The sequence below is a fragment of the Scyliorhinus canicula genome, chromosome 5 (assembly GCF_902713615.1).
Source record: "Scyliorhinus canicula chromosome 5, sScyCan1.1, whole genome shotgun sequence".
In the NCBI taxonomy this organism is placed as follows: Eukaryota; Metazoa; Chordata; class Chondrichthyes; order Carcharhiniformes; family Scyliorhinidae; genus Scyliorhinus; species Scyliorhinus canicula.
The window spans coordinates 61,810,401-61,838,358 of NC_052150.1; the positions used below are offsets into that span (position 1 = coordinate 61,810,401).

Sequence of the window (27,958 nt, forward strand, 5' to 3'; positions counted from 1 at the left end):
AACCAAAAATACCTCAATAAAATGTTTATTAAAACAAATATATCAAAATCTATGTACTGTGCCAATATGAGCACATCTAACAAAAGGAAGAAATTGGATGTTTGTTTGATCCTTTGTTCTTTGCAAATAAGTCCATAATTAAGATCTAAAACCCTTAATCTCAGTGCAAGCTTCCTATCCTTCATCCAGAGTTTTGAAACAGACTGCACATATGGAGTTTTCTCTTTATTAAATGAACACCTGCAATAGAAACAATCTCCTACCCATTCTCTCAGCTCCTTGCAGGCTCCCAAAATAACAAAAGTAGAGATGAAACAAACCTTGGTGCAGCCCAGTTGAGTCTCCACAGTCCAGAGCTTAGCCAAACTACTCAGTGAATGACAGCAGCTGAATGTTGTAATAGGAAGGAGATGTTTGAATACAAACCAAAACCCTGATCCAAAAGCTGACCAATGGACCAACTTCCTCGCAGCAGTCATAATTTTGCGTGGTAAACTACTGGTCAGATTTATCTTCAAAATACTGGTCAATAATAGATTTTAATTATCTCAAAGTAGTGCTTTATAGGTATGCAGAGTCGGTTACTTTCCATGAGGATGTCAAATTAGTAAACAAGTGAACACCTTCCAAGAACTTAAATCGTCTCTCAGCCACAAGCAATAATGACCCAGATTTTGTGACCAGCTGATTCTTTCATTATACTTTGACTTACCCTTAGTCTTTCAGTACATTATCGAATGGTTACAGTCTGGGTTAACACACTTGAAAGGTCACCTTCAGATTCTCCAAAACACTTTTGTTAGAACATAGAACATAGAACAGTACAGCACAGAACAGGCCCTTCGGCCCTCAATGTTGTGCCGAGCCATGATCTTGTTCTTAATGAACAATATTTTTTTGTTCCCCTGCTCTATCATTACCCCATACCCCACATCCCACACAAAGACATTCTAACGGGCCTCAACATACAATTCGGGGGCAACTTACTTCGCATTGTCCTGTGTTTCAGAATTGGAATGATGATCGTCAGTTCTTCGGAGTATGGATGGTGTTTTTAGTTCTGAAACCACAGAAGTTCTTTGTACTGCACAAATTTGTTCTTGACCACTTTTTAACTGCAGTATGTTGGGGTCATATTCTTCACTTTCAGAATCTGTTCCAATTGCAGTTGAAGACTGTGAGGAAAAACTTTTAAAAAAAATATACACTCAAGAGTTAACACAGACCACTTTCCCTGAACAATTACAGTATATTTATTATTAAATATAATAAAATGAAGAAATAGAGCCAAAATAATATCTGCTTTGAAAAATTACTTCCACGCTCCTTGCAATTTACATTCAAAATCATATTCTTGCATGATCACCTGACCCCAATGACCAGCTATTATTAATTATCTTCTTATCCAAATATTAACTAACTAATTATATATGTGACATTTGTGTCACCATACCTATTATACTGCAGCAAGTTTCTGAAAGATTGTAAGCAGATGTTTAAATGCACGTTAAAAATTGCATGCATGCTAGATTTTGCAGATTTTCACAGCTTCATGTTATTCGTCATTCATAATAATTGAGTCTATGTAGAGCACCTATGAATTGCTCGTTCATGGATGAACCCAATATGATGGCATTCATCAGTGTATCATGAGGGTTAGGGTTAGGTGTATCATGAGGAAAAGAGCATAAAATTGAATTTCACCTGAATAATGCCTGCGTGGATGTTTAGCAAGAGAAGGTTCAGGTGTGATGCCTTCTATGGTCAAACAACATGATATGTACGATACAGTAACCCCTCACAAAGCTGTAGCTACTTTTCTGAAAAGTGCAACTTTAAGTGAAACAACTGAAAGTGAATCAGGTTTTTCTATTGCAACCAATGGCAAGAAGGAGGAAGCAACCAAGGGAGCAAGAGGAGCCAAGAGTGGCAGGGTCAGAGTCAGAAGTAGCAAGTGGGACAGAGTCTCAGTGAAAGCAAGTCATGTGAAGAAAGAGGGGTAGTTTCAAAATGGCGCTCATTGGATTAGCCTGAGATGATGCCAAAGAGAAAAGTCCCAACGGCAAGTGGACATACCGTCCCTATTATATCTGTGTCTCAAAAGTTAAATAATGCTGAATAAAGCAACTTAAAACAAGGACTTAGTTCCTAAAGGTTCTCAAAACCCAATAAAGATACTCTATACATCGTATGTCTTCCAAGTGAGAAACCAAATTTCTCGCTCATTCTTTGACAGCACACTAGTTGGGGTGGCACGATAGCAGTGGTTAGCACTGTTGCTTCACAGGTCCAGGGTCCCAGATTTGATTCCCAGCTTGGGTTTCTGTCTGTGCGGAGTCTGCAGGTTCTCCCAGTTTTCCGGAGGGTTTCCTCCGGTTTCCTCCCACAGTTCAAAGATGTGCAGGTTAGGTGGATTGGCCATGCTAAAATTGCCCTTGGTGTTCAAAAAGGTGAAGTGGGGTTGCAAAGGTTAGGGATAGGCTGGAGGTGTGCGCTTAAGTAGGGTGCTCTTTCCAAGGGCCAGGGCAGACTTGATGGGCTGAAAGGCCTCCTTCTATACTGTAAATTCTATGATTCACTAAACTGAAGTAACAAACCCAGCTTGTATGAGCAATCTAGAACACTTCAAAGGTTCAACTTTTAAAGCTACCTTCAAAAACTATAACTTATATTTCTATAGTGCCTTTATCATAATGAAACATACCAGGGTGCTTCACAGGAACATCACAAAGTAAAGTGTGACACCAAACCACATAAAGGGAGGTATTAGATCAGATGACCAAAAGCTTTGTCAAAGGGGTAGGTTTTTTAAGGAGTGTCTTAAATAAGAAAAGTGAGATAGTGAGGCAGAAAGGTGTAGGAAGTGAACTCCAACGTGGGTCAGCGAGCAAAGGAGTGACGGGGAAATGGGACTCGTTGAAAGTTGAGGCATATGCACAGAATTTAGGATGACATCAAGTTTATGGTGGGGAGAGTGTGGGAGACCAGCCAAGAGTGTGGTGGAACAGTCCAGTCTAGAAGCATCAACTGTGGGTTTCAGCAGCAGGCAAGCTGAGACAGGGGCATGTATGCAATGTTACAATGGTGGAAATAGACAGTCATAGTTGGCATGGTTGGAAGCTCTTCTTGGGGTCAACTGTGACCAAAAGATGTGAACAAATTGGCTTAACCACAGACTGGTGACAGGGCAATGTGGCACAATACCAGATTGACTTAGCTTCACACTCAGTCAACTCTGGTTTAAATGTTAGCAGACAATCAAAATCACCCCAGCCGATATATACATCTCAGAATACCATCAATAGACTCTGAAGCGACTTCCGGTGACAGAGATGTGCTGGGTGGACGCACATCAGGTGGCTCTCCTCCCAACTAGAACCAAAAAAGTTACTTTTAGAAGAATTTGGCCTGTAAAACCTACGGAAAATAACCCCAATAGAGAAAAGAAACAATGGAGAAGAAGATGCCGGCGAACGGAAACTCGAGGGGCCGACGAGAGGGCAGAAGTGGCAGAAAGGGCCACGAGCAGCGGGCCAGTGGACCTATGAGGCGAGGTGGAAGCCCTGGCCGGCCAAGATCGGGGAAGATCGGGGACCCGGACACCCACACCAGCACCAGCCTCCTCCTCCCCACCAGGGGACGGCTGGAGGATCTCTCTAAAAAAGGAGCTGGCCACCATGAAGGAGGCAATTAAAACCAAGATCCAGGTGGCGGTGAAGGTTGTGGTGAAGGAGGTGATAGTCTCCCTCCAATCCAACGCCTGATCGATGGTCTGGGAAAGAAAGTGGAGGTGCAGGAAGACAGTCCAGGATGTCGAGAGAGCCTCGACGGACCAGACCGACAGGATTGTGGCTCTGGAGGCAGAGGTGAATAGGTTGGTGGCGGGCCAGGAGAGTCTGAAGGGGAAGGTCGAGGACCAGAACAGGTCCCAGTGACAGAACTTTCTGATTGTGAGCCTGCCGGAAGGCATTAAGAGCAGGGGCCAGAGGGCTAGATCGCCAAATGTTGGGCAACCTAGTCGGGAGAGACAGTTTCCACAGTCCCCAGAACTTGACAGGGTCACTCAGATTGAAGTTTAAAGCAGGGAAGCAGCCGAGAGCGATAATAGCAAAGCTGCACCGATACCAAGATCTGGGTAAGGATCCTACGGCGGGCCAGGCAAACAAAGGCGATCTCGTGGGAAGGACACAGAATCCAGGTCTACCAAGACATTGAGGCAGACCTGGAGAAGAAAAGGGCCAAGTTCAAAAAGGCAAAATCAGCGCTCTAAAAAAAGCGGGGTGCGATTTGGCATGTTATTCCCTGCCAGACTAGGTCACGTACCAGAGCAAAGAATATTATTTCCATACCCGATCAGAAGCAAATGATTTTGTGTGTAGTAACAAGCCTGGCAGCAATGAAAGCATGTTGGGAAAGGTTAATTGAAAAGAGACAGAACCAAAGTCTTGACTATGTCTTTGCACAGAATTGTACTGCCTAGTTCCGAGTACAGGAGAGAGCAAGGGCAGGGAAAGGAAGGGAGCAGCGGAGAGGAAAAACAGGCAGTCAGAGACCACATTCAAAGGGCTAGATCAGCCCTGGGAGGGGGGCCACCATACTAGCAGGGAGGGCTAGCATGGGAAGACAGGCAGTAAGGGGGGCTGTGGCACACCTCTCAAAGGGGAGGGAGCACCTGCTGGCCGTGAGAGGTGGGGCTGGGGGAAAACAATGACGACACAGCAGCAGGGAGAGGGAACACAGGGAGGGGAAGTGGGGGGGGGGGGGGGGGGGGTTAAGCACAGAACATACAAGGAACTGAACAGGGAAAAAAAAAAAGAGTTGGCAACTGGATTGACTTGGACTGGCAAGGTGCAGGCCGAGAAACAAGATGGCGCTGCAAGCAGCCACTTTGGAGGGTCTATAAACAAAGAGAAACCCCACAGTGCAGGGGCGCACCCACGTGGCGTACACATAGTTGGCCGCTAGACAAAGGGAAACCCCGTAGCGCAGGGACCTGACGGCGTGGCGAGAACAGTGACCGTGGCCATTTTGGACGGCCCCCTAACAAAGGGAAACCCCAGAGTGCAGAGGCTCATCACCAGGTAAGTATGGTTGATCCTGCAGGAACAGGGGGACAGAAACAGCCCCCTCCAACCAGGATAGTCACCTGGAATGTAAGGGAACTTAATGGTCCGGTGAAAAGATCCAGAGTCTTTGCCCACTTAAGAAGCCTGAAGGCCGACGTAATCTACCTGCAGGAGACACACCGGAGGGAAAAGGGCAGACTGCTGGTAAGAAAGGATTGGGTGGGGCAGATGTGCCATTCATTCTATGGGAGGAGTGCTAGGGAAGTAGCCATACTGATTTGTAAGAGGACGGTTACGAACTAAGGGGGACAGTACGTCATGGTCAGCGGTGTCCTAGACGGGACACCGGGGGTCCTGGCAAATGTGTACGCGCCCAACTGGGACAACACAGATTTTATAACGAAGACCATGGCGGAAATCCCCAACACAACACACACCAACTTACTAGGGTTGGGCGACTTTAACTGCATGCAAGACCCGCTGACCAACCGACAAACCCCAGAACGGGGAAAAAGACAGGCACGGCTAGGGAGCTGGGAACATTCATGGAGCAGATGGGGCGGTGAACCCATGAAAGAAACTAGCTATTTCTTTTTGGTAAAAGAGGGTTAATTAATAAGTTGAATTAATAATTGATTTAAAAAGTTCAATCCGAAACCATTTAAAATGGATTCCATCATGACTGTGCAAAATGAATATTGCTTGCCTGTGCAAAATTAATATTGTTTGCCTCTTGTCATGTGAGAATACCTTTAAGAAATGGGTGTTTATAAATGGGTGTGTATATAAATATTTGTAGTGAGAGTACCTTTAAGAAATGGATGTTTACTACTTCAGTGATGTCAGAGTGTGGGTGGAGCTGGGCTGTCTGTCAGCTTTTTACTTTTGTTTTAGGCTGTTTACTGCAAGGTGTGTTTTAGTTTCATTTTCAGAGCTGGAAGCTGCAGTCACAGCCAGAAGGGGTATTAGTCTCTCTCTCTGTAATCTAAAAACTGTAAATTGATCCTTTGGTGATTTAAAACTACTAACTCCTCTCAGTAGTGACTTTAACCTGATTTGCTTCTGTTAAAATGTCTTTTTTAAGTCTTATGAATGTTAAAAGGACAGCTTAACGATTACTTAGTGTTGTATTCTTTGGAGATTATATTTGAATTAATGGTTGCTAAGATGTTCACTGTATGTTTTTTTAAAATGTTAACTTGAGTTTATAGAATAACTTGAGTTCATAGAATAAACATTGTTTTGCTTTAAAAAAACTTTTCCATTTTTGCTGTACCACACCTGTCGACTGGGCCATGTGCTCCCCATACCATAATCTATTAAAAGTTGTGGGTCAGGTGAACGCCATGATACACTTTGGGGTTCTCTAAACCCTGGCCTATAACACTCTGCAAAATGGATATCTGTTTGCAAGGAACATCTTGCAACGAGCTAAGCAAATGCAACATTTCTAATGAAGGTCAGGTTGACATTAGAGTTCATATGAATTGTTTGAAAGAAAAAATTATATTATGTGCCCTGGATAAAACGCATACCAACATACGATAAGCACAAAAATCAAATACCAATATGCGCTAAAGCAATACTGAGGAATTTATGGATGCAATATTTAATGTTAACTTTAAGGTTCGATTAAATAATGTTGCATATGATGAATTGGCATCTCAAAGATCAAATCAAAAGCATTAGGAATTGACTCAACCAATCAATGCGTTACAGGGGCAAGGAATAGATTGATTTAGATTGATAATAAATTCCTTAAAAAAGCTATGGTTTCAAACTATAGCTCTATTCATGAATCATCCTTTTACTTAGAAGCTATCTTCTATCTAATATCTAGAAGGCTACATTCTATGATCTAATTTAGCCTAAGCAGCTGACTTGCTTCATGCAAAGAAACCATTACTGTTATTGTATTTTGAATTCAAGTTATCTGAAAGTTACTAAGGATAATCTGATTCTCAAAACAGTCTTTTGCAGATTGTAAATTCTGTAACAAGAATTTCTGTTATAATCGATCAATAGATACCAAACAAAATTACTTTGACCAAAAAGTATAGTCAGAGATTCTGCATTGTCAGCTGCATGGTGTGGCGTCACAGAAATATATGCAATAACAGAAAATGCAGATCTTACAACCCATGAAGGTTCCTGCACCCCAGCGAGAGGGAATTCTCGTTCTTCTCACAGGTCCACAAGGTATACACCAAGATCGACTTCTTTACAGTGGGGAAATCGCTGCTTCCGGGAATAGTAGGAGCGGAATACTCCGCGATAGTCATCTCCGACCACACTCCATTGATGTGAGGTTGGAGATGGGCCATGCCCAGCTCCCCACATGGAGGTTGGACATGGACTCCTTGGCCGACAAGGCCTTCTGCCAGAAAACATCACAGGCCATAGGCGATCATGTGACGAACAACTGGAATGGGGAAGTCTCATCTTCCATGTTCAGGGAGGCACTAAAGGCGCTGATCAGAGGGGAAATTATAGCCTACAAGGCCGCAGAGACAGGGAAGAGAGGGAGGCCAAGCAACAGCTGATCGACTCCATCCTGGAGGTCGACAGAAAGTACTCTGAGGCCCTGACTGTAGAGCTTCTGGTGGAGAGGAAAAAGCTACGAATGGACTTTAACCTGCTATCCACTCGGAAAGCAGTACATCAACTCCGCCAGACATGGGGGACCTTCTACGAACACGGAGAAAAGGCTGGCTGCCTACTGGTTCTCCAGGTGAGAAAGCAGGCAGCCACAAGCGAAATAGCACAGGTAAAAGACAGCAGAGGCAGACTGGTACGGAACCAAAAGAGGTCAACTAGACATTAGAGACCTTCTACCAAGGGCCTTCTCCCTCCAAACCCCCAGATGGGGATGTGGGAATGAAACAGTTCCTCGACGGACTGGTCATGCAAGTTGTGGGGGAGGACAGGCGGGGGGGGGGGGGGGGAATGAGGAGCACCAATGGATCTGGGAGAAATCATGGGACAGCATCAGCTCCATGCAGGCAGTTCCCGGCCGACTTCTATAAGAAATTCGTACCGACCCTGGCCCCACATTTAAGGGACATGCTCGCAGACTCGCTGGGAAGGGGCACCCTGCCTCCTACGCTAACACAGGCCACGATATCGCAAATGCCCAAAGAAGCAAAGACTCGACGGAATGAGGCTCATACCGACTCATTTCACCGTTAAACGTAGCTGCGATTATACTCGCGAAGAGCCTGGCCAAAAGGCTTGAGGGCTGCGTGCCAGAGGTGGTCGCAGAGGACTAAACGCGCTACATCATGCGGCTGATGAATGTAATAACGACCCCCCCTGGAGAAAACACCAGAGGTAATCGTCCCTCTGGAGGCAGAAATGGCCTTCGACAGAGTCAAATGGAGCAGTTTGGGCTAGGGGCAGGATTCACCTCCTGGGTGAAAATCCTGTTCAATGCCCCCCAAAGCCAGCGTTTGAACCATGACCACCAGCTCTGAATACTCCTGCCCAGTGGTGATAGCCACACTAAGGACGTGGAACAAGATGAGGCAACATTTCGGTCTGACTGAGATGTCACCCATGGCCCCCATCTGCGGAAACTACAAGTTCCCACCAACCATGCTAGACACCACCTTCAATAAATGGAGACAGAACGGGGGAGGGTGCTGACAGACAGAGACTTTTACATGGGGGGCAGACTGGCGACACTGGGTAAACTGACAGAGGAGCTGGAACTACCGACAGGACACAAACTCAAGACACCTACACTTCCTTCGAAAGGAGACAGTAGGATAGAACCACATTACTAGAGGACCTGATGAACACGGACAGCAAGGAAGGGGGAAACTTAGGGAAAATCTACAGACAGCTAGTGGACAGGGCGAGACTGCCACTGGGCAAAGCCAGACGAAAATGGGGAGATGAACTGGGGACAGAAGTGGGCTGGGGTCTCTGGAGGGAAGCACTGAGTGGGGCCAACTCCGCCTGCGCAAGGCTCAGCCTCATGCAGTTCAAGGTGGTGCACAGAGCGCACCTAACGAGAACCCAAATGAACAGGTTCTTCCCGAGGTCAAGGATAAATGTGAATGGTGCCAGAGGGGCCCGGCCAACCACACCCCCATGATTTGGGTCTGTCCCAAATTTGTAGGGTTCTGGACAGCCTTCTCTGAGGCAATGTCCAAGGTTGTGGGGGTGAGGGTGGAGCCATGCCCAAAAGTGGCAATCTTCAGGGTATCAGAGCAGCCAGAGCTACACATGGGAAAGAGGCCAACACCCTTGCTTTCGCTTCCCTAATCGCACACCAGAGAATCCTGCTCTGCTGGCGATCAGCAGCAACACCTACAGCTGCAGACTGGTTGGCAGAATTTCTCCATTTGGAGAAGATCAAATACACCATCCGAGGTTCGGAGGAAGGCTTCCTCAAAGCATGGGGGCAGTTCCTTCGGCCTGTTTCAACACCTGTCTGAAGCCAACGGCGAGTAGGGAAAAAGTGAGAAATGGGAGAAGACTGACAGGGACACACAATTCTGAGGGGAGGAGGGGAGGGTATTCAGGGGAACTACAGGGAGAAGCACCCAAACTCACAAGGCGGGCAACAGGAAACATAAAGGGAAGGTGGGGGGGGGTGAACAGGAGCTAGGGGATAGAGCACCCTGAACGCAAGAGGGGGATACCAAGGAGGGGCAGGGGGGACACCAAGAGTGACAATATGTATACAAGAACCACACATGCTGTAGATATTAAACGTAAAGTGTTACTCTGTATAAACTGAAAATACCAATAATAATATTACTAGTAGCATGGCCTCGGATGAAATGATGAACACCTCCCTCACTTTCAAAAGGTGAGTAGCTCCACACTGTGGCATAATTCGCAGATACTGACAATCTGGAGGAGCACGTTTAGAAACTAGATTCACTTCTAGACTAGGTGGAATTGTTCCTTCTCTGCTAACTACAAATTTCTATGTCTAGAATCAATTACAATGGACATCAAATCTAATTTGACAAAGCCAGGGCATCACAGGATATCTGAACAATACAGCTCGGAAGGAAGCCAATCATTCCACTGTAGCTCTTCCTTTACTATAGTTATACAAACAGTCCCACACCCTTGTTTTTTTCCTCTAACTATGTAGTTGTTTCCCCTTCAAGTACTTATCCAACTTGCTTTTGAAAGTTACTACTGAATCTGTTTCAACCACAGTCAAGCAGTGCATTCCAGGTCGTAACTCTGCAAACAGCAACCTTCACCTACAATTCTTTTGCCAATCACCTTAAATCTCTCCTTGGTTATCAGCTCTTCCGCCAACAGGAACACTTTTGCCGTATTTACTCCATTAACACCCTTCTTGATTGTGAACACCTCTTATCAAATCTCCACTTAGCTTCTCTGCTTTACGAAGAGCAATCCCAGCTACTTCAGCCTCTCCATATAATTGAATACCCTCAGCACTGTTACTAGTTTAGTAAATCAATTCCACATCCTCTTTAAACACGACATTTCTCCCAAAGTCTGCTGCTGATAAATGAATGCAATATTTCATCTAAGGCCTAACCAAGTAATTTATAATGGTTTAATAATAACTTCCTCATTTTGTACTCTATGCCTCTATTAATAAGACCAAGGATCCTTTATGCTTTCACCGCCTTCTCAACATATCCTTCTACTTTCAAAAGGTCACCCATCTTGGTCGCTTAGCTCGATCAGCCCCTTTTAAACTGGACCATTTTGTTTATATTGTCACTCATCCTTCCTCCTACCAAAACACATTAAACTTAATCAGGCTACCCATTTCAGCAGTCTATATCCTCCTTAAGTGTTGCATTGTTTTCTGCATACTGGAACTGTGTATTATCTGCAAACATGAAATTATGCCCAGCATACCTCATTAATGTTATCAAAAACAGCTAATTCCAACACCAACCCCTAGAGAACAAGCCTGCATATCCCTCCAGTTTGAAAACCATTCACCGTGCTTTCGGACCCTCAGCCAGTTTTATATCCATGTTGCCACTGTACCTTAATTTTACTACCTAGCAAATGCCTTCTGAAAATCAACTACATATTGTTTCCATTATAAAACAAAATGAATCAAGTTAATACAATTTTCCTTTTACAAATCAATGCTTATTTCATTAGTCCATAATTTTCCCAAGCAGCAATCCATTTCCCCCACATATTTCAAATGAAGAAATAATCTTTATTGTTGTCACAAGTAGGCTTACATTAAGACTGAAATGAAGTTACTGTGAAAATTCTCTACTCGCCTCACTCCGGCGCCTGTTCGGATACACAGAGGGAGAATTCAGAACGTGCAATTCACCTAACAGCATGTCTTTCGGGACTTGTGGGAGGAAACTGGAGCACCCCACAGACACGGGGAGAACGTGCAGACTCCGCACAGTGACCCAAGCAGGAATCGAAACCTGGACTCTGATGCTGTGAAGCAACAATGCTAACCACTGTGCTACCTGCCGCCCATGATTCATAAAGATTCCTCTGCCATTGGCATTGAGCTGACATGGCTGTATTTTCTGGGTTTTTGCCCATGCCCTTATGAACAAGGATACAGCATTTTCAATCCTCCAGCCTCTTGGCATCACTGACAAGGACTATGCAGAAGACTGCATGCAGCCAGTAGCTCCACAGAACCTCCAACTTTAAAAGAGATATTTAAAGGTTGGCAGTACTCAATCTAGCCACGTACTAGCCAGCAGACAAAGGAGGGGCCACCGTCATACTGAACAGAACGGACTACTGCAAAGAAGTATAACGACAACTCAACAACCAGGAACACTACAGACAGTTACCCACAGATCCGACCAAGGAACACATCCACCAACTCAACAGACTGATCAAGACCTTGGATCCAGACCTTCAGAGCACCCTACGTGCTCTCATCACACGTACTCCCCGCATTGAGATCTCTACTGCCTCCCTTTGTCTGCTGGTTTGATGACGATGTTGCGGTTAGTCTTGAAAGTGCAGATGGCATTGCATTGTGCTTGGGTGATGGTCAGGGCTGCCTTGTGAATGCAACTGATGAATCTGGTATTGACGCAACTCCTGACGGCTTGAGCATACATGTAGAGTGTAGGGCATCGGCCTTCCGGAGGGGTCCAATTCGACTCTTTCCTCATCGGTTGCCGCACCGCAGATCTCTCGGTCTGCTGTTCCGGTTCATTGGTAGTCTCTTTGGGTTCGCTGGCGGCCTCTTGGGGTCTGTGGAAGAATTCCCGGAGCCTCATTCGCCTGATGAATTCCTCAGTGTCAAGGCCAACACACCAGGCCGTCCCATCGTTTCAGGCAATGGGACCCTGTGTGATAACCTCTCTGGCTACATCGAAGGCATCTTGAAACCCATCGTACAAGGTACGCCCAGCTTCTAGGACTTCCTACAGAAACTCAGCACCTATGGGCCAGTTGAACCAGGAACATTCCTCATCACAATGGCTGTCTCGCCACTCTACACCAGCAACCCCCATGACAACTGCATTGCTGCAACAGCCTCAGTCCTCAACACCGACAACTGCCAATCGCCAGACACAATTCTGCAACTCATCCGCTTCATTCTGGATCACAACGTCTTCACCTTCGACAACAAGTTCTTCATCCAGACACACGGAACAGCCATGGGGACCAAATTCACACCTCAATATGCCAACATCTTCATGCATAAATTTGAACAAGACCTCCTCACCGCACAGGACCTTCAACCGACGTTATCCACCAGATACATCGATGACATTTTTTTCCTTTGGACCCATGGCGAAGAATCACTGAAACGACTACACAATGACATCAATAAGGTCCATCCCATCATCAGACTCACCATGGACTACTCTCCAAATTCTGTTGCATTCTTGGACACACTCATCTCCATCAAGGACGGTCACCTCAGCACTTCGCTTTATTCAAGCCCACAGATAACCTCACGATGCTCCACTTCTCCAGCTTCCACCTAAACACATTAAAGAAGCTATTCCCTATGGACAAGCCCTCCATAGACAGAGGATCTGCTCAGACGAGGAGGAGCGTAACAGACACTGGGGCAGCAGGGTAGCATGGTGGTTAGCATCAATGCTTCACAGCTCCAGGGTCCCAGGTTCGATTCCCGGCTGGGTCACTGTCTGTGTGGAGTCTGCACGTCCTCCCCCTGTGTGCGTGGGTTTCCTCCGGGTGCTCCGGTTTCCTTCCACAGTCTAAAGATGTGCGGGTTAGGTGGATTGGCCATGCTAAATTGCCCGTAGTGTCCTAAAAAGTAAGGTTAAGGGGTGGGTTGTTGGGCTACGGGTATAGGGTGGATACGTGGGTTTGAGTAGGGTGATCATGGCTCGGCACAACATCGAGGGCCGAAGGGCCTGTTCTGTGCTGTTCTATGTTCTATATATAAAGAGACATCTACAGACACTGAAAGATGCCCTAGCATGAATGGGATATGGCACTTGACTCATCGATCGACCGTTCCAACGCGTCACAGCAAAAAACCGCACCGACCTCCTCAGAAGGCAAACACGGGACACAACCGATGGAGTACCCTTCGTCGTCCAGTACTTTCCCCGGAGAGGAGAAACTACGACATCTTCTTTGCAGCCTTCAACACGTCATCGATGAAGATGACCATCTTGCCAAGGTCATCTCCACACCCCCACTACTTGCCTTCAAACAACCGCGCAACCTCAAACAAACCATTGCTTGCAGAAAACTACCCAGCCTTCAGAACAGCGACCACGACACCACACAACCCTGCCATGGCAATCTCTGCAAGACGTGCCAGATCATCGACATGGATACCACCATTACACGTGAGAACACTACCCACCAGGTATGCGGTACATACTCGTGCGACTCGGCCAACGTTGTCTACCTCATACACTGCAGGAAAGGATGTCCCGAAGCGTGTTACATTGGCGAAACCAAGCAGAGGCTGCAACAACGAATGAACGGACATCGCGCGACAATCGCCAGACAGGAATGTTCCCTTCCAGTCGCGGTGCACTTCAGCAGTCGAGGGCATTCAGCCTCTGATCTCCGGGTAAGCGTTCTCCAAGGCGGCCTTCAGGACGCGCGGCAATGCAGAATCGCCGAGCAGAAACTTATAGCCAAGTTCCGCACACATGAGTGCCGCCTCAACCGGGACCTGGATTCATGTCGCATTACATGCATCCCCCCCACCATCTGGCCTGGGCTTGCCAAATCATACTAACTGTCCTGGCTTGAGACAATTCACACCTCTTTAACCTGGGGTTACCCTTATGGATCTGTAAAGACTTAATTACCTGCAAATGCTCACATTCTAAGCATTGTCTGGCATCTTTGACTTTGTCTATGTATATGTTTCTGGAACATACCTCTTCATTCACCTGAGGAAGGAGCAATGCTCCGAAAGCTAGTGTTTGAAACAAACCTGTTGGACTTTAACCTGATGTTGTAAGACTTCCTACTGTGCCCGCCCGAAAGGAGCAGGTCCAGGTCAGGCCCTGCCCTGCCCTCAGGTCCCGCCCTCTCTGGAAGCTCAAGCCTCTGTTCCCTCCGATCGCAAACATTCCCGGGGGTGGGTGGGACGCGCGGTACAACGGCGTGTTCTTTTTTTCAAAGCCTCAGATTTGCACACACTGATAGGAACAGATAAAAAAAATACATAAATCAGCCATCACAACAGCGCAAAATGTGAAGCAATCACAAACAGGAAAGATCACTGTACCAAATAACGGATTCAGTCACAAATGCACTTACTAGTCTACACTGAGGTTGGTAATACCAAATATATGAGATCCGAGTATTGCGTTCACAAGATTGGGTTGTACAGCAATGCAGGACGCAATGGTTAGCAATCCTTGCCAACATGCCTAGGATTGAACTCAAAGGGATTGAAAACAAAAACCACTTTTAACCTATCAATATTATGGTTTGTAATGAAGAGCTATAACCAAGGTCATATTTACTAATCTAATACAGACCCAATGGCTGTGAAACTGGTTAAAATCAGCAGAACCAGGGGAAAAAAGACAATTTACCTCTTCGTTGAAACAGCACCAGTATTGCAAATATCTTTATGGTTAATTTTATCTTGCTGATCGATAGAATTCTGCAGATCTATGGGATTCATGCTGGATGCAGAGTTCGGTGCAGATGGTGGATGGTCTTCATAAACACATGCGTTGTTTAAATCCATAATCGCAGAATTTAATAAAGCGTCCCGTTCGTTTGGTGGCCCGGACTCTTGCTCATGATGGGAAATATGTTTACAACAAAACATCCCCATTTTATTTTTTGGGGGAATGCTAATCCATGTTAGGATCCCAGTACGTTGTTGGATATAGATACCACATAACCTTATGGACGTTCAGCAGTCCTTCCAAACGTATTTAAATGCAACGTTAAAGGAGTAGAAGACATACAGATGCTTGAACTCCTTGGTGTAAAGGTTGTATGTATTAACCAATCCCATCAATCCATTTAATTCCATAGACCTACAACAAAGAAATGTTGAGTTAATAAACCAGAATTTGCTTTTTGTGTATTCTGCTTTCCCTCTTTTAATAAGAATGATCAATTTATAACTTCTTGCGATTCCTGCGACATTCAAACATCCAGTTTTGAGTATATATGTCCATAACATGTGCAAAGCACCGCTTAAACCACAAAAGCAAATTTTAATAATTTAATTATGAGAATGGTGATTCAGAGGGTGAACCCCACATTTTTCTGTTGGGTTTTATGAAGCATAGTGCTCATGCTTAAATGGTGACTTTAACATTGTATATTTGAACTGTAGATATTGTACTTCTGGCACTGGGTCACAGTTAGCAAAAAGCAATACTGATCAATTAACTATAATTCAAAAGTATCTCAAGTGATGTAGTGCAGGATGTTATACACATGCAAAGTGAGACTCGATGCATCAACATATGGTTGATACTATAATGCCAGGTGTGCTCTTTGGTGCATACTGATGTCTCCAGCATGCTTTTGACCTTGTATTACATCAACCATTGCATTTGGGCACATCAAAACCTTGCCTCTTTGCCATGCCACGTTATTAAGTTAACCTTTACTTGATGTCCACTATGCAATTCAGCAGGAAGCTGAGCCAGGTGTCATAAATTCTGCCTTGAGGGTGGCTCAAGAGAGACAATAGGCAGGACAGTATCAGCTGGTGAACCATGGAGTGGCACCATGTGAGGATCAACTCAACCCAGTGGGAAGGTTATTGGAGAGTGAGGGAAAGGATCTAGCTGTTGTGGTTCATGTTGGGAACAACAACTTCAGGAAGAGTAGAAAAGATGTCCTGTTTAGACAGGACCACGAATTAGGAGCTAAATTAAAGAATGGGACTTCCAGGATTATAATCTCTGGATTATCACACAAGACACATACAAATTGATTTAGAGACAAAAATCCATTAGGATGTGAGCATGTGGCTAAAGGAGTGGTGTGAGATACGAGCCAGTTATTAGGTCAGAAAGAAACAATACAATTGGGATAGGCTTCACCTAAACTGGACTGGGAGCAGGGTCCTAGCAATATTTTACTTTACTGACAGTATCAAAATACAAAAGACAATACAATGAGGACACCCAGAATATGCTCACCACCCCCAACCTACATCAACGGAAAGGCTCAGCAGCATAGCCCATTGTGGAAAAGGCCACTCCAACACGGAGCACGGTGGGGTGGAGAGAGAGAGAGAGAGAGAACCATTTCACTCCCACCACCCCTCCCCCCAAGAAGGGCACAGTTTAGTCCAGTACAGGCCCGGCACACTATAAACAAAACTAAATACAGAGCAACCACTGAAGGAAAGCACAAAACAGGCAGGAAGACAGCAAAGGCACCAGCCGTACACAAAGCAACAAATAAACAACACCACCAGCTGCCAAGGCAGCGCACCCACACCCGCCTTCCCCTACGGACCCAGCATCAGACCCACATCAGCAGGAGGGTGCTAAGAAGTGACTCAAACCACCGGGAAGCACACCGACACAGGTCCAGCGGAAGGAGAGAGAACATCGACCCCAAGGAGAGAGAACACCCACCCTCTCACCAGCACCGGTAGTGTGCACCGAAAGAAAACACAAAATATGCACAAATATAATGAGGTCACCAGTTCCACACTAAAGACAAAATAGAGTAAAAACAAATACTGCCAGATGCCTAGTCGTCCGTCCGTCCCCCCCCCCCCCCCCCCCCCGGGCCTGGTTAGAGTGTTGGGGGGGGACTATTGTTTTGTTCAGGGGAGAGGGTGACTGCTGACAAAGGTGAGGCTGCTGTGGCTAGTGGGGAGGGTATTGGTGACTGTGGGCATAGAGATGGGCCTGGAGGGTCGTGTAATGAGGGCCAGGGGCTGGCCCAAGAAGAGACCCTCATGGCTCCCATTACTTGAGCAGCAGATGGCTACGGAACATAAAAAGTCACCGGTCATCAGACGTCCGGTGGCGGCCATGGAGTGAGTGGTCCCACATTTGCCAGCTCCGCTTGAGGTGTTGTTTCTGGTCATTTTCCCCGCGTGCTGGGCGGATGTTTTGGTGGAAGAAGGTGTAGAGGTGGTGGAGTCAATTAATGGATTTGCGGACCAGAAATGGGTCGAGAGGAAGGAGCTAATAGACCAAGAAACTCTTTGTGCAACACAGGGGGAAGGCGGCGGAGAGTAAAGGGCCAGCCTGAAGGCAGCTGAACGGGCGGCACGGTGGCGCAGTGGTTGGCACTGCTGCCTCACGCGCCGAGGATCCGGGTTCAACCCTGACCCTGGGTCACTGTCTGTGTGGAGTTCGCACGTTTGCCCGGTGTCTGCCTGAGCCTCACCCCCACAACCCAAAGATATGCAGGGTAGGTGAATTAGCCACGCTAAATTGTCCCTTAATTGGAAAGAAAAAAAAAGAAATACACTTGAAGATCGGGGACCAGAATAGACTAAGGAAAGGGTGGGTTGGACAAGTCTTCCATTCAGGATTAGATATGGAGATGCATGGGGTGATGGTGCTGATAAATTAGCGGGTAGCGTTTGAGGTGGGGAATATAGTGGCCAATCCTGGGCGAGGGGTGGGGGAAAAGAGAGGTTTGTGATGGTGTGCGTGAGTTTAGAGGGGATGCAAGTGATCTTGGTGAATGTTTATGCCCCAATTGGGATGATGTTGAACTCATGAGGTGGATGTTGGGGATAATCCTGGACCTGGACTCGCCCTGGTTAATTGTGGGGGGGGGGGGGGGGGGGGACCTTAATACGGTCATTGAACCAAGGTTAGACTGGTCGAGTCCGAGGTTGAGGAGGGCGACAGCGGTGGTGAAGGAGCTGAAGGGGTTCATGGAGCGCATTGGGAGTAAGACCCATGGAGGTTTGGGAGGCTGAGGGCGAAAGAATTTTCATACTTCTCCCATGTGCACAGGGTGTTCTGGCGGATCGATTACTTTGTGGTGGATAGGACTCTGCTGGCGGAGGTGGTCAACCCGGGGTATTCGCCGATTGTTGTCTCAGACCACGTGCCACATTGGGTGGACTTACAAGTGGACCCCGGGGAGGGGGGGGGGGGGGGCTAGTTCTTCGAGGGGGTGGAGGATAGGTGTGGACAGTGCGCAGGGAGGCCTGCAAACCATATTCACATGTTTTGGGCATCTCCAAAACCAAGGGGGTTCTGTCAGGTGTTCGCAGGTGCTAAAGGGGAAGGTGGCCCTGAGTCCAGAAGTCGCAATATTTGGAGTCCAGGAGGCGAAAGAGGCGGATGCCTTGGCCTTTGCCTCCTTGGTAGCCTGGAGATGGATTTTGTTGGAGTGGATGGACTCGAGACCGTCGAAGCCGGGGGTTTGGGTGAATGACCTGGCGGAGTTCCTTCGGCTGGAAAAAATTAAGTTCGTCTTGCGAGGATCAGTGGATTGGTTTGCCCGGAATTGGAAGCCGTTTATCGACTTCTTCAAAGACAGTTAAGATGTCAGCGGGGCAGGTTGTTCAATCTATATACAAAGTGCCTTAATAAAAATATATTTTGTTAGAAGTCCCCGGCCGTCCATGAAAGTGTCCTGGTGCAACCTGTGGGTTGCACAGTCAAGCCGGGCCACCGCCCCTCCTCTCCTGCAGTTTTGGCGCCTGAACTACAATCACCACACTGACCGAGGACAGAGCCACAGGAACACAGGGGATATTAACACAACTAACAAGACCAATTGCAGCCGTGAAGCTAGAGACTGCTCACAGTCAAAAGGGAGTAAATTGACTTTCAAGATAGAAGCCACAGCTGGGCTCGGTCCTGGAAGTGTTTGATACAACAGACAGGCAGCAGCTGCAGTTGCCCCTGTTATTGGTCTCCACAATATTTAAAGATAGCTTGAAGATCTTACAGACCTAAAGCCCCTCACCCTCCCAGCTCAGGGGCAACCCCTGACCTGAAATGCTTCATCCTCCCCCACCCCGCCGAAGGGTCCCCCCACCCGAGCACTGGGGCAGTAGCTCTGGTGCCCATGTGCTGCAGGCCCGAAAATGGAAATGGCTACTCACCTCCTCACTTCCCCTCAGCAACCTTGCGGCAGCTTCACATTTCTAAAAATGAGTATTAACAACGCCCATGTGATTTCTCTCTGGGGAGACAATGAATTCCCACAAGGCCATTGCATTCGATGTCCTCACTTACTATCAAGTGCAGCTCCTTACTTAATTAGTATTCTTGTATTTGCTCAAATCTTTTAATATTCACGTCACATTTTTAAAGAAAGACTTTATTACCTCATTGCTAACTGAGAAATACAATTATTAATCAATCTTTCTCCTGTTTTCCACATGGGAGAAATGGGGAAAACCAGTTTCAGACTGAATTATTTTGTAAATGAAGGGAAGCAGGTCATTAAACCCAATCAATTCATACTGGCACTTTCCACTCATCCCTCCTCCCATTCTTCTACATTGAACTCTTCTATCAGCACAACCCTCTATCCCATTCTCCCTCATATCCTTAACCAGTTCCCCTTTAAATGCATCAATACCTTAACTACTTCCTGCAGCAGCAAATTCCACATTCTGATCACTCTCTGGTAAAGACGTTTCTTCCGGATTCCCTATTTGATTTATTGGTGACTACTTTTAATGAACTGTAATTTGTTCTTCCTGTGCCTAGGGGGCAACACGGTGGCACAGTGGTTAGCACTGTTGCCTCACAGCGCCAGGGACCCGGGTTCGATTCGGACCTTGGGTGACGGTCTGTGCGGAGTCTGCACATTCTCCCTGTGTCTGCGTGGGTTTCCTCCGGGTACTCCGGTTACCTCCCACAATCCAAAGATGTGCAGGTTAGGTGGATTGACCATGCAAAATTACCTCTTAGGGTGGGATTACAGGGCGAGAATCAAGCCTAGGTAGTGTCAGTGCAGACTCGATGGGCCGAATGGCCTCTTTGCACTGTAGGGATTCTATGATTGCATCAAAACCTTATATAAATTAAAGACCTCCATTAGCTCATTCATCAATTCTCTCCAGTTAAAAAAAAGGCCCATTCTTTTTGTCCTTAACCTTGCAATTCTGGTTGCGATTGATTCAGGAAAGTAATCAGAAATGTGATCTATTAACATCTGTCCATCTTGGAGACGATGAACTTCACCCAGGGTGTATCTCACTTCTAGAGACCGATGTGGCAGTCCTTTACGCAGCTGGCACAGATGAACAGCATTGGCTGGAGATTTGTTTCTTTCCAGCAAACTCTTTTCCACAATCTGGTCATTTATTTTATCCTCTGCCATTTCCATGACCTTACTGGCTGCTTGTCACATTTCAGGTAGCAGTAAGGACATACCACACATCGATTCTGATCCCGGTCAAGATGAAGTCTCACTTGCAGAGATCTGTGTATTGCAGACGTGAGTATAATTCCGATTACAAGTTCAATATAAAGCATGTCTTTGGGGATGCAGACATCATCCATTGGACTCACATGACCCAGCCTATATAGTCAGTGCTGACTCTAAAGGTAAAATATGCTGGGGATCCCTACACGCTGGTAGACAAAGAACCAAGCCTGTGCTGACCATGCTGCCCGTCTAACCTAAAACTTTCTACACTTCCACATCCCTCCACTCCCACCCTATTCATATATTTGTCAAGACACTCCTTACAACGTCACTATCGTCCCTGCTTCCACCATTTCTCCTGCAGCGAGTTCCAGGCACCCACTACCCTTGGTGTGTAAAAGAACTTCCCTTGAACATCTCCTCTAAAATTTGCCCCTCACACCTTGAAGCTATGCCCTCCAGTAATCGACTCTTCCACCCTGGGAAAAAGCTTCTGATTATCCACTCTGTCCATCCACCTCATAATTCTGTAGACTTCTAATAGGCCCCTCAGTCTCCGTCGTTCCAGTGAGAACAAACCGAGTTTATCCAACCTCTCCTCATACATAATGCTCTCCATACCAGGCAACATCCGGTAAAGCTCTTCTGTACTCTCTCCAAAGCCTCCACGTCCTTCTGATAGTTTGGCGACTAGAATTAAGTGTGGCCTAAGGTTCTATACAGCTGCATCATGGCTTGCCAATTTTTAGACTCAATGACCTGACCGATGAAGGCAAGCATGCTGTTTGCCTTCTTGACTACTGTATCCACCAGCGTTGCCACTTTCAATGACCTGTGGACTTGTACACCCAGATCCCTCTGCCTATCACTGATCTTCAGGGTTCTGCCATTTACTATAGATTTCCCACCTGTAATACCTCGAAATGCTTTAAGTCACATTTGTCCAGATTAAACTCCATCTGCCATCTCTCTGCCAAGCCTCCAACTGATCTAAAGCCTGCTGTATCTTCTGACAGTCCAAAGATGTGCAGGTTGGGTGGATTGGCCATGATAAATTGCCCTTCGTGTCCAAAATTCTATGATTAACCTAGGACAAAAGTTCGGCACAACATCGTGGGCCGAAGGGCCTGTTCTGTGCTGTATTTTTCTATTTCTATTTCCTCATGTCTATTTGCAATTCCTCCACTGTGTGTTGTCCGCAAACGTATTAATCAGACCAGTTACATTTTCCTCCAAATCATTTATATATATTATAAACAGCAAACTTGCCAGCACTGATCCCTGCAGAACACCACTAGTCACAGCCCTCCACAGTAGAGAAGCACCCCTCCACTGCATACCCTCTGCCTTCTATGACTGAGCCAGTTCAATATCCATCTTGCCACTCACCTCTGATCCAGTGTGACTTCATCTTCTGTACCAGTCTGCCTTGAGACATCTTGTCAAAGGCTTTACTGAAGTCTATGTAGACAACATCCATTACCCTACCTTAGTCTATCATTTTCGTCACTTCCTCGAAAGATTCGATCAAGTTAGTGAGACACGACCTCCCCATCACAAAATCTATGCTGCCTCTCGCTAATGCGTCTGCTTCGTCCAAATAGGAGTATATCCTGTTTCGAAGAGTCCTCTCCAATAATTTCCCTACCACTGAAGTAAGGCTCGTCGGCCTGTAATTATCTGGATTATCCTTGCTACCCTTCTTAAATAAAGGAACAACATTGGCTATTCTCCAGTCCTCTGGGGCCTCACCTACAGTCAGTGAGGATACAAAGATTTCTGCCAACGCCCCAGCAATTTCCTCCCTTGCATCCCTCAGTATTCTGGGGTGGACTCCATCAAGCCCTGGGACTTATCTACCGTAATGTTTTTCATGACGCCCAACATCTCCTCCTTTTTGATCTCAATGTGACCCAGACTATCTACACACCCGCCCCCAGACTCATCATCCACCAAGTCCTTCTCTTTGGTGAATACTGATACAAAGTACTCATTTAGTACCTCACCCATTTCCTCTGGCTCCACACATAGATTCCCTCCCCTGTATTTGAGTGGGCCAACCCTTTCCCTGGCTACCCTCTTGCTTTTTATATGTTTTATGTACCCCTTGAGATTTTCCTTAATCCTGTTTGCCAATGACTTTTCATGACCACTTTTAGCCTTCCTGACTCCTTGCTTAAGTTCCTTCCTACTTTCCTTATATTCCTCTCAGCCTCAGTCTGTTCCCAGCCTTCTAGCCCTTACACATGCATCCTTTTTCTTTTGAACTGGGCTCACAATATCCAAGTTTCCTGAAACTTGCCATACTTAAGTCTTCCTCACAGGAACATGCCAGACCTGAATTCGTATCAACTGACATTTGAAAGACTCCCATATGCCAAATGTTGATTTACCCTCAAACATCCACCTCCCAATCTAGATTCTTCAACCCCTGCCTAATATTGTTAGAATTAGCCTTCCTCCAGTTTAGCACCTTTACACAGGGACTACTCTTATCTTTATACAACAGTACCTTAAAAAGTACTGAATTATGGTCACTGTTCCATAACACCCTGCCTGCAACAGTAGTAGACTCGCCAACTTTAAGGGCATTTAAGTGGTCACTGGATAGACATATGGATAAGGGAACACTTAGGAAGCAGCGATCATAATATGGTTGAGTTCAGTCTGCAGTTTGAAAGAGAGAAGGCAAAATCGGATGTAATGGTGTTACAGTTAAATAAAGGTAATTACGAGGGCATGAGAGAGGAACTGGTGAAAATCAACTGGAAGCAGACCCTAGCAGGGAAGACAGTAGAGCAAAAATGGCAGGAGTTTGTATGCATAATTGAGGACACTGTACAGAGGTTCATCCCCAAGAAAAGAAAGATTATCCAGGGAGGGATTAGACAGCCATGGCTGACAAAGGAGGTCAGGAAATGTATCAAAGAAAAAGAGAGATCCTATAAAGTGGCCAAAAGCACCGGGAAATCAGAAGATTGGGAAGGCTACAAAAACAAACAGAGGTTAACAAAGAGACAAATAAGGAAGGAGAGGATCAAATATGAAGGCAGGCTAGCCAGTAATATAAGAAATGATAGTAAAAGTTTCTTTCAATACATAAGAAACAAACGTCAGGCCAAAGTAGACATTGGGCCAATTCAAACTGATTCTGGAAGGCTAGTGATGGGAGATGAGGAAATGGCTGGAGAACTTAATAAGTACTTTGCGTCTGTCTTCACAGTGGAAGACGTTAGTAATATCCCAAAAATTATAAAGGGTCAGGGGGCTGAGTTGAGTATGGTTGCCATTACAAAAGAGATGGTGCTAAAAAAGCTAAAAGGTCTTAAAATTGACAAATCTCCTGGCCCCGATGGGCTACATCCTAGAGTTCTGAGGGAGGTGGCTGAAGAAATAGCGGAAGCGTTGGTTGAGATCTTTCAAAAATCACTGGAGTCAGGGAAAGTCCCGGACGATTGGAAGATCGCTGTTGTAACCCCCTTGTTCAAGAAAGGATCAAGACAAAAGATGGAAAATTATAGGCCAATTAGCCTAACCTCGGTTGTTGGTAAAATTCTAGAATCGATCGTTAAGGATGAGATTTCTAATTTCTTGGAAGAGCAGGGTCGGATTAGAACAAGTCAACATGGATTTAGTAAGGGGAGGTCGTGCCTGACGAACCTGTTAGAATTCTTTGAGGAGGTGACAAGTAGGTTAGACCAGGGAAACCCAGTGGATGTGGTCTATCTGGATTTCCAAAAGGCCTTTGATAAGGTGCCACACAGGAGGCTGCTGAGTAAGGTGAGGGCCCATGGTGTTCGAGGTGAGCTACTGGCATGGGTTGAGGATTGGCTGTCTGACAGAAGGCAGAGAGTTGGGATAAAAGGTTCTTTTTCGGAATGGCAGCCGGTGACCAGCGGTGTCCCACAGGGTTCAGTGTTGGGGCCGCAGCTGTTCACCATATATATTAATGATCTGGATGAAGGGACTGGGGGCATTCTAGCGAAGTTTGCTGATGATACGAAGTTAGGTGGTCAGGCAGGTAGTGCTGAGGAAGTGGGGAGGCTGCAGAAGGATCTAGACAGTTTGGGAGAGTGGTGCAGGAAATGGCTGATGCATTTCAACGTGAGAAAATGTGAGGTCTTGCACTTTGGAAAAAAGAATCCAAGCATAGACTACTTTCTAAACGGTGAGAAAATTCATAATGCCAAAGTACAAAGGGATCTGGGAGTGCTAGTCGAGGATTCCCTAAAGGTAAACATGCAGGTTGAATCCGTGATTAAGAAAGCGAATGCTATGTTGTCATTTATCTCAAGAGGGTTGGAATATAAAAGCAGCGATGTGCTACTGAGCCTTTATAAGGCTCTGGTTAGGCCCCATTTGGAGTACTGTGTCCAGTTTTGGGCCCCACATCTCAGGAAGGACATACTGGCACTGGAGCGTGTCCAGCGGAGATTCACACGGATGATCCCTGGAATGGCGGGTCTAGCATATGAGGAACGGCTGGCGTTCCTGGGATTGTATTCATTGGAGTTCAGAAGGTTAAGGGGAGATCTAATAGAAACTTACAAGATAATACATGGCTTAGAAAGGATGGACGCAAAGAAACTGTTTCCGTTAGGCGAGGAGTCGAGGACCCGTGGGCACAGCCTTAGAATTAGAGGGGGTAAATTCAAAACAGAAATGCGGAGACATTTCTTCAGCCAGAGAGTGGTGGGCCTGTGGAATTCATTGCCGCAGAGTGCAGTGGAGGCCGGGACGCTAAATGGCTTCAAGGCAGAGATAGATAAATTCTTGATGTCGCGAGGAATTAAGGGCTATGGGGAGAATGCTGGGAGGTGGAGTTGAAATGCCCATCAGCCATGATTGAATGGCGGAGTGGACTCGATGGGCCGAATGGCCTTACTTCCACTCCTATGTCTTATGTCTTATGGTCTTATGGATGAAAATGGAATAGTGTAGGTCAGATAAGCTTTAGATGGTTTCACAGGTCGGCGCAACATCGAGGGCCGAAGGGCCCGAACTGCGTTGTAATGTTCTATGTTCTGTATCTCCTGCCCGATGGAAGAAGTTGGAAAAGTGAGTAAGCCGAGTAAAAGTGAGGTTGCTGGAACTATGGTTTTACTGTGGACTCTGTATGACAGACAACTACTTCCATACCACATCATGCTACAACATGTCCTGGAGACATCAGGAAACAAGCACTGGCACCAGCTGTAGCACATCATCACCAGAAATACCAACCTCAAAAGTGTCCCAACACTGATCACCCCCTGGTGTGTAGCAAGATCAGGCTTTAGTCAAGAAGGCAATCCCACTCCAAGAAATAAAGGTCACCCTCACACCAATACTCACCATATCACTAACCCTGAATGGATGCAGGACTTCTTCAACATCCTCAATCAGGCTCTTTCAGACAAACCCTTCCAAGGCCAGTGTGTGACATCAAAGTGGGATCATCTGAGTGGCACCATATGGGGTTCAGGGTGTACTAGCTAGATGAATAAAGAACTGGCTGGGCAACAGGAGACAGAGAGTAGTGGTGGAAGGGAGTGTCTCAAAACGGAGACGGGTGACTAGTGGTGTTCCACAGGGATCCGTGCTCGGACCACTGTTGTTTGTGATCTACATAAATGACCTGGAGGAAGGTATAGGTGGTCTGATTAGCAAGTTTGCAGATGATACTAAGATTGGTGGAGTTGCAGATAGCGAGGAGGACTGTCAGAGAATACAACAAAATAAAGATAGATTGGAGAGTTGGGCAGAGAAATGGCAGATGGAGTTCAATCCAGTCAAATGCGAGGTGATGCATTTTGGAAGATCAAATTCAAGAGCGGACTATATGGTCAATGGAAGGGTCTTGGGGAAAATTGATGTACAGAGAGATCTGGGAGTTCAGGTCCATTATACCCTGAAGGTGGCAAAGCAGGTTGATAGAGTGGTCAAGAAGGCATACAGCATGCTTGCCTTCATCGGACGGGGTATTGAGTACAAGAGTTGGCAGGTCATGTTACAGTTGTATAGGACTTTGGTTCGGCCACATTTGGAATACTGCGTGCAGTTCTGGTCACCACATTACCAGAAGGATGTGGATGCCTTGGAGAGGGTGCAGAGGAGATTCACCAGGATGTTGCCTGGTATGGAGGGTGCTAGCTATGAAGAAAGGTTGAGTAGATTAGGATTGTTTTCGTTGGAAAGACGGAGGTTGAGGGGGGACCTGATTGAGGTCTACAAAATTATGAGAGGTATGGACAGGGTGGACAGCAACAAGCTTTTCCCAAGAGTGGGGGTGTCAGTTACAAGGGGTCACGATTTCAAGGCGAGAGGGGGAAAGTTTAACGGAGATGTGCGTGGAAAGTTTTTTACACAGAGGGTGGTGGGTGCCTGGAACGCTTTACCAGCGGAGGTGGTAGAGGCGGGCACGATAGCATCATTTAAGAAGCATCTAGACCAGGGGTGGGCAAACTACGGCCCACGGGCCGCATGCAGCCCGCCAAAGGTCTTTATGCGGCCCTCCAAGTCATTAAAAAAAAAAATTTTTTATAGGGTGGATACGTTGACTTGAGTAGGGTGATCATTGCTCGGCACAACATCGAGGGCCGAAGGGCCTGTTCTGTGCTGTACTGTTCTATGTTTGATGTTCTATATGAGGCGCCCAGAATCATAACCGGGTGAAGTAATTATTTTACTTAATATACTATGCTGCCCTTTAAAACTGTGAATTTCTGAATGTGGCCCTTGCACGGAAAAGTTTGCCCACCCCTGATTTAGACAGATATATGAACGGGTGGGAACAGAGGGAAGTAGACCTTGGAAAATAGGAGACAGGTTTAGATAAAGGATCTGGATCGGCGCAGGCTGGGAGGGACGAAGGGCCTGTTCCTGTGCTGTAATCTATAACTCTGCACTGATTGTGTACACAAAGAGTTCAGAGGAATGCTGACTGGTTTGAGGCTTTTGAACTGGAATGGGGCCAGTTACTGCAGCCACAATGAGAAGCCCCACGAACTACAAGTACCCAACAAACAAAATCGAGATGCTCTCAGAAGTGGCAGAATCTAGTTTCAGCAGACAACTCGGCATTGCACTAATCAACTTTGGTTGAAACTCTGCAACAGCATACAACCTGCTGCCGAGTCCAGAGGTGTGCGAAAGCAACAGGGTAAGCA

General features: G+C 46.3%; 1 protein-coding gene across 3 annotated transcripts in view; it reads right to left on the reverse strand.

Moving 5' to 3' along the window:
- The window catches only part of LOC119966018, a 96,826-nt gene that overhangs the window by 66,232 nt on the left and 2,636 nt on the right, over positions 1–27,958 (reverse strand). For all 3 annotated transcript variants that reach the window (XM_038797158.1, XM_038797160.1, XM_038797159.1), the window contains exons 2-3: positions 15,062–15,517; positions 988–1,188 (exon numbers count right to left, since the gene is read on the reverse strand). In XM_038797158.1, the coding sequence (XP_038653086.1) occupies positions 988–1,188; positions 15,062–15,309 (449 nt within the window). In that variant the 5' untranslated portion in view covers positions 15,310–15,517. The remainder of the gene's footprint in view (positions 1–987; positions 1,189–15,061; positions 15,518–27,958) is intronic.